The sequence below is a fragment of the Stylophora pistillata genome, chromosome 1 (assembly GCF_964205215.1).
Source record: "Stylophora pistillata chromosome 1, jaStyPist1.2, whole genome shotgun sequence".
Classification (NCBI taxonomy): domain Eukaryota; kingdom Metazoa; phylum Cnidaria; class Anthozoa; order Scleractinia; family Pocilloporidae; genus Stylophora; species Stylophora pistillata.
The window spans coordinates 18,782,445-18,790,199 of NC_142519.1; the positions used below are offsets into that span (position 1 = coordinate 18,782,445).

General features: G+C 42.8%; 2 protein-coding genes across 2 annotated transcripts; both read right to left on the bottom strand.

Annotated features, from left to right (window-relative positions):
• Positions 1-2,181: 2,181 nt before the first annotated feature.
• Positions 2,182-2,742, bottom strand: LOC148741525 (uncharacterized). The gene has a single exon (XM_088733497.1). It carries the CDS (start codon positions 2,740-2,742, stop codon positions 2,182-2,184), a length of 561 nt encoding a protein of 186 aa, XP_088589623.1.
• A 291-nt stretch (positions 2,743-3,033) lies between these two features.
• Positions 3,034-7,426, bottom strand: LOC148741526 (uncharacterized). Its single transcript, XM_088733561.1, has one exon. It carries the CDS (start codon positions 7,267-7,269, stop codon positions 3,034-3,036), a length of 4,236 nt encoding a protein of 1,411 aa, XP_088589687.1. The 5' UTR covers positions 7,270-7,426.
• Between the last annotated feature and the right edge of the window lie 329 nt (positions 7,427-7,755).

The following is a 7,755-nucleotide window of genomic DNA, read 5'->3' on the forward strand; positions in this document are numbered from 1 at the left end:
TAGGTCAACAACCTCCATTTCTTCATTGGTAAGTCATGAAATAAAGGAAGGAAAATGATTGTAAGAAAGGCATGCTCGGGGGAAACACTCGTCAGTGCATCACTGGTGAAAAACGCAAGAATTACCAAGTTTGCGTCAACATGACATAATCTATGAACAGAAGGAACAGCTAGCTAAGGAATTTGACAACTTGTCTGTAACAGCCTGAGGACATTGTCAGGTCTTGAAAAATTAGCATTCTAAACCCCAGCATAACTATGAACATTCTCCTAACTCTTTTCTATAAATTTTCTATGGTAATGAGAAAGAGAATTTGTCTATCAATCAAGGGCTTCTTTGGTTAACGTTTATTCCCTTCTGATTCTCAAGAACTTACTTTGACTCAACGGTGATACCGTGAGGAACAATTTGACGCTAGTCAGTCTTAATATTATGAGGGTTAAAAGCAGAAAATTCAAAAGTTACTTGTTTGCCAGGTTAGAACTATTTCTTGCAATAAATTAAACTAGCTGATCTCAACTGACATCAAAACTAAAACTCATCTGTAATTTAACTACGAAGAATATCATATGCCTAGGAAGCTTGCATCCTACGTGCAAAAAGCGGATCTCGCCTTTTAAGTCCTTTTTTCCCGCTCTTTTGAATTTTACCAAATTCACTCAAAACAGAAAGATAACAGAGAACAAAAAGACAACAAAAGTTATTTCGTATCCGACATTGGAAAATACTCTGATATGTAATAAATTTCCTGTTACCGGAATATCTAAGTATCGATTCTATAAAAACATAAGTATCATTGGTATATATATATGAAAGTATCCTAAAACGTTTTTCTTCTAAATTCTCGGGAAAGTTATCAGAAAGTACAGGGAATCATGATAAAACAAGGTGGATGAAAAATGAACCTGTATGCAAAAAGTGGAAGGAAGTTGAAAATTTATCCTCGTCTGTCATCCTAAATAAAGTAAACAATGAATGCAAACATCAGGAGGCAGTTCATTACTTGTTATATAAAGGGATTAAAGATCTACTATACGCAGGAAAAAAACCTTTGTTTAAGTACAAAGGTTTGCACAATGTATCAAAATTAAAAAATCTTTCAGGGGCAGTCGATAAATAAACCATACACACATGCAATTGCAAATCAGTGAAAGAGGGCGTGAGTTGGAACCTATTACCTCTTGATAGAAGCAATAATTTGCAATGTTCACACCGTGTAACTGACACTCCGTTACAGTTTGAAATACGTACCTTCTTTAATCTCGACGATTCACTTGTACATAACACACAGAAAAAATACAGAATTAACAATGCGAACTTAAACCCAACGAAACTAAAATACAACGAAAGGAATACGAGAAACTACAGGAAAATACAAACGAAAGCGTAACTACTTACAAGATCTGTACGGCACTCCGGAATAACAACGACTGAATGAAAATCACAACTACGATGTTATATAGCGGATAAAGGCTAAAACAATAGACTAAACAAGGCTACACAATACTCAAAGGCGATTGCATGAAACAACGCTGACAAACTTAATTTACATTTTGACAGCACGAAAAAATACAAACTAATAAATACAGAACTGAACTATCGAGACGAGAACTATTTACACTAATTACAATTAACAAAGACGAACGACAGAACTGATAAGAAAAAAAAAATAATAATAATAACTCTCGTGGCTACATAGCCCCCCTAATGAACCACTAAAGTCCACAGTTCATTACTTAACGTAACTATTGTCCGACGCGAGAGTAAGTTTATCCTTTTACAGTATGGATTTTCAATTCCATTGCATTCTTCTTAACAACAGGTTCAGTTTCTCTTTTTAAGCTTTGTTTTCTCCCTCTAAGAAACACAGTTTAGTCACTGGTCTTGTAAGAATTGTGGTAGCTGTTTGCACCTTGGCAAACTAATAAATACAGAACTGAACTATCGAGACGAGAACTATTTACACTAATTACAATTAACAAAGACGAACGACAGAACTGATAAGAAAAAAAAGTAATAATACTAACTCTCGTGGCTACATAGCCCCCCTAATGAACCACTAAAGTCCACAGTTCATTACTTAACGTAACTATTGTCCGACGCGAGAGTAAGTTTATCCTTTTACAGTATGGATTTTCAATTCCATTGCATTCTTCTTAACAACAGGTTCAGTTTCTCTTTTTAAGCTTTGTTTTCTCCCTCTAAGAAACACAGTTTAGTCACTGGTCTTGTAAGAATTGTGGTAGCTGTTTGCACCTTGGCTGATCGGACTTTCCCGTCTTTTCCCGTGAAAACTTCGGTTACCCGGCCTAACGGCCATCTTCCTCGATAAATGTTGTCATCTGCAATTAGAACCAGGTCTCCGTTCGCTAAGCAACGGCGAGGATTGGTCCACTTTGCTCTCTCTTGGAGGGTTGGCAAATACTCCTTCAACCAGCGCTTCCAAAACAAGTTGGCCATGTACTGGACTTGACGCCAGCGTCGCTTGCTGTACATTTCTTCTTTGTTGAAGACTCCAGGAGGTAAATTTGGGTTGGCTCTTAACAAGAGCAGATGGTTTGGCGTAAGAGGCTCCAGGTCCTTCGGGTCACTACTGACTGTAGTCAACGGTCTGCCATTCAAGATCCCTTCAACTTCACTCATCAAGGTTCGGAGCATTTCTTCAGAGACGAGTTGTTGTCCTAGCAGTGCTCTCAGGATCTTGCGCACAGATCTGAACGTACGCTCCCAGGCCCCACCCATGTGTGAGGCTGTAGGGGGATTGAATTTCCATCTAATATTCTTCTGACGAAGAAACCTGTGGATTGATTCTTGATTTAAATCATTCAATGACTCGCGTAACTCTCTTTCCCCTGCTTGGAAGTTCGTCCCATTGTCACTGTAAACGGTAACTGGACATCCTCGTAAATTAATGAATCTTCGTAACGCATTAACGAATGAATCAGTGTCAAGCGAGTTGACGACCTCTATATGAACGGCTCTGACGACCAGGCAAGTAAACAAATACCCGAAACGTTTCACGTTCGAGCGACCTTAGCGTACATAAAAGGGACCAAAGTAATCCACACCTACGTATGTGAACGGTGGATCTCCTGACATTAGTCTTTCCCTTGGTAGGTCGGCCATCAACTGCTCTCCACGAACTGCACCAAGTTTCTTACACTGGAAACAGCCACTAATCACTCGACGCACAGCTGAACGCCCCTTGATTATCCAATAGAATTGTCGTAAGCTGGACAGTACGTATACTTGACCGAGGTGGCCAACCTTTTTGTGGTGCTGAGAAATGATCATATCCGTTACCTGATGACGATACGGCAGAATAATTGCATGTTTTGCGTCATAGTTGATTAAGGCATTTTCCAGTCTTCCTCCAACTCTTAGAATTCCAGTGTCGTCCAACAATGGATGAAGTTTGCGCATGTGAGCTGGTATCTTAAGATTCTTTAACTCGGAGGTAACTCCACGTGAAGGTTTCGATGAACTGATTGTCTGTATGGCTTTAATGACTTCCGGAAATGAAAGCCTTTGTACATGCTTGATAACTTCCCGTTCTGCGTTCTGTAATTCTACCACGGACAGGAACTGGAATCCCTCTTTCAAACTGATTTCAGGTGTGGAGTTAATGGATCTGCTACTGTGTCTTTCGATGAGCCACGTTCTGAACCTCAATAGCCAGGCCACAGCTCTTCGTAATCTGTCCCAAGATGAGTAATACTCTATCAACCTGGAGAGAACTTCGCTTCGATGACGAGTCAACGACTGGCTGTGAGAATGAGTTTCACGCTTGATTTCTGGATCATCATCTGAAGGTCCTGATCGGTAAATTGTAGGATCACACGGCCAGAACTCTTCTTTTTTCTTCAGAAACTCGGGACCACTCAGCCATTTACTGCTTGTACACATTTCTTCCACCGTAAGACCTCTGGATACTTCGTCTGCCGGGTTGTCTTCGGAGCTAACATATCTCCACTGATGAGGTGCTGAATTTTCATGTATAACTGACAGCCGATTTGCAACAAACGTATGGAAACGCTTTGACTGGTTTCTGATGTACTGCAACACGCAGGTGGAGTCCGACCAAAATGTCGATTGGCTAATCGGAATATCCAGCTCTTCTCTTATGGTCTGATCTAACTGAATGGCTAAGACTGCAGCTGACAGTTCCAACCTTGGCACAGTCATAGGTCTCAAGTGAGCAAGGCGAGACTTCCCCATGAGAAACGCACAATGGATTCTTTCCTCGACATCCTCCAATCTGAGATAGGAGACTGCTCCATATGCGATTTGCGACGCGTCGGCAAAGTTGTGTAACTCAGCCATCTTCAAGTCTCCAAAGCAGGTTGGCTTAACGCATCTGTCTACTGTTATCCGAGAGAGACCGACCAACTGAGCCTTCCACTTCTCCCACCTTTCACCATCATTAGCGCTGATTGGATCATCCCATCCAAGTTTCTGCTTACAGAGCTCTTGTAACAATTTCTTAGCCGGGAGGATGATTGGCGCAACGAAACCAAGTGGATCATAAACGGAACTTGACAGGGAAAGTATACCGCGACGGGTGTTCGGTCTGTCTTTAAGAGCAACCTTAAATAGGAACTTGTCGCTCTCCATGTCCCAGTGGAGCCCCAACGTGCGTTGCATCGGTAGCTTGTCTTTGTCTAGGTCAAGGTCTAGTACCGGTTGATCTCTCTCAGATTGAGGGACTGTACTCAGAACTTCCAAACTGTTGCACGACCACTTTGTGAGTCGAAATCCGCCTTTGGAGAGCATTTCTCGGAGCTGATACACAACTTCGATAGCATTTTCAGCTGACTTTACCGATTTTAGGCAGTCATCAACATAGAAATTCCTTCTGACAGTCTTAACTATCTCTTCTGAGAATTCACCTTTGTTGTCTTCTGCTGTCTTTCTTAGCGCGAAGCTAGAACAACTTGGAGACGAGGTCGCGCCAAACAAATGGACCTCCATACGATGATCAACTGGTTCTTGGGTCAGATCTCCATCTGGCCACCAGAGGAATCTGAATGCATCTCGGTCACCTGGCACTACTCTGACCTGATGGAACATACACTCAATATCAGCAGACAACGCGACTTGTTCTTCCCGAAATCTCATTAGGACACCAACGATAGAATTTGTCAAATCTGGTCCAGTAAGGAGCTGATCGTTTAGAGACGTTCCTTTATGTTTGGCAGCGCAATCAAAAACCACTCGAGTCTTTCCAGGTTTGTTCAGCACTGGGTGGTGGGGTAGATACCAAATCGGCTTGTTCTTTACATGAATTTCATTAAGTGGCACTCGTGAAGCGTGACCTTTGGTAAGATACTGTTCCATGGTGGTCTTGTAATTTTTCAGAAGCTCACCATCTTGCATGAACCTGCCTTTAAGCGCCAGTAGCCTCTTTTCTGCCATGCAGCGATTATAAGGCAAGACTGGTGGGTAGTTTCTCCAAGGAAGCGCAATTTGGTAATGACCATGCTCAAGTTTCACAGATTGTTCCATAACTTCAAGGGCTCTCTTGTCTTCCACTGACATGCCAAGCTTGGATTGGGGAACAACTCCATAATTCTCCACTTCCCAGAACCTTTCTAGCTGGTGCATAAGACAATCATTCTTTTCTCCCACGGGCTCCACTGATCCAACAAAATTAACGTTAAGATGGCATTCTCCGCCAACGTTCTTATGCATAGGGCCCATGAGTGTCCAGCCAAGTGGCGTGCGTATGGCGTGTGGCTCTCCCTTGTTACCACGTCTCTCCTCCAACACCCAAAAGGCATCAGGGACGTTGGTGCCTATAATCAATCGAACTTCCTTCTCACTAGTACTTGGCAGCTTGATGTCTCTAAGGTGAGGCCACTGCTTTAGATCTTGTTCTGATGGAATACTGCGGCCTGAAGCATTCAATTTATCAACTGTCCAAAGTCTAACAACGTCAACTCTGTCACTTCCATCAAGTGGCTCAACAACTAGGCTTAATTCGTGACCAACTCTTGGGCTATCCTCTTTCTCTTGAGTTGTCAAATAAAACGTTTTCTGGCGTCCATGCACTCCAAGATCCATGGCTAACTTCTGGTCACACAAGGAGATGTCTGATCCACCGTCTAGAAGGGCATAGGTTTCTATGGTCTTGTTGGCGTCATCATGACTTCGCACCTTTACAGGAACTACTCTCAGGCACACAATTCCTTCTCCAGCTGAGGTACTATTAGTCTGTCCACTTTGAAACGGGGTACCGCCTTCAGCTTGAGTTCCTTTATCAGCCACTCTGTCGCTACCTTCCACTGCTGGTGGTGGTGGAGATGGTGGATGAAGTAAGGTGTGATGTCTCCTCTTACATCCTGGGACTTCACAAGCACCCTTTGCTAAACATCCAACTCCTATGTGGCCATATTTAAAGCAATTGAAACAGAGCTGAGCTTTCTTCATTATCTCCAGGCGCTCTTCGAAGCTCTTGTCCTTGAAACACCTGCACCTCGCTAACGAATGATCACCACTGCACGATGGGCACTTCATGAAAGAAGCTGGCTTGCAAAAAGGGGGTAGACTCTGTCTGCCACCGGATTTGGTCTCTTGAGTGTTAAATGTGCTGACGCGTTCTCCAGTTAATGTAGCACTCCTCGACTTAGGTTTTCGCCTTTCCTTTTCCGATCTGTCGCGCGCGATGTCCACCACACAACCGAACACGGGGTTATTTGCTACTCTGGCTTTGACTTTAACAAATTCAGCGATGTGACTGATGTTCGTTCTTTGGCTAGTTTGCTGGATTTGGTCTGCAACTTCAACAAACTTGGTGCGGAGATGATATGGTAACCTCTGAACAATTCTTCTTAGGTTGTCTGCACTGTTTATTTCATCTAGATATCCAATGGATTCTAACGTATGTTCACAGTCCTTCAATTTGTCTGCAAAGGCAAGCAATCCCACGCGATCTCCTGGTTTCAGAGGGGGTCCTTCTGTTAACCTGGTTACGTACTTTGAGGCAATTGTGAAGGGGTGACCAAAACGTTCTTGAAGCAGTTCTCTTGCTCTTTGATATCCAAGGGATGGATCCATTACTAAGCAACATTTGATGGTATCGTTTGCTGCTCCAGAAGTGTACTGAAGAAGGTACATGAGTTTCTCGCTTTCACTGGCTGCATTGTTCACGATACTGGTTTCAAATGATTTGATAAAGTTCCAGTATTCGAGAGGATCACCATCAAACACTGTCAATTTCTTTTTAGGCAACGCAAATCCTTGCTTCATAGTTAAAGCCACACTATCCATAACTCCTCCACGCAAAACAGAACCTGTCGCCTCTGGATGTGCAAAGGCGGCAGTAGGTCCGGCTGACCAACTCTTATACTCCTGCGCATTAGATTTCAGCCGCAACGGAAGGTCTTGAGAACCAACGTTGCGTTCAACACGAGATTAGAATATTCCTGATCAGGCGCATATGCAGCTCCTACATTAACTCCTTCACTAGACGGCTTCAGATTTTCCAAAACGTTCGGTAACTTGGCTAAATCAACTAGCTCCTCATCCTGAAGTAACTTTATTTGAAGTTCAGTTTTCCTAATTTCAAACTGCACATCCAAAAGCTCTAACTCTAGCTTCGTTTCTTCTTCCTGACGTAGTAATTCTTGCCTTTTCTTCAGCTGGTACAACTTCAGTTGCGCTATTGCCTGATTCGCTTTAAGCTGTCTGATAGATAGTCTAGATGAATGCGAACTTTGCGAAGAATTAGCGGTACTTACAGTCTTCAACTGGCAT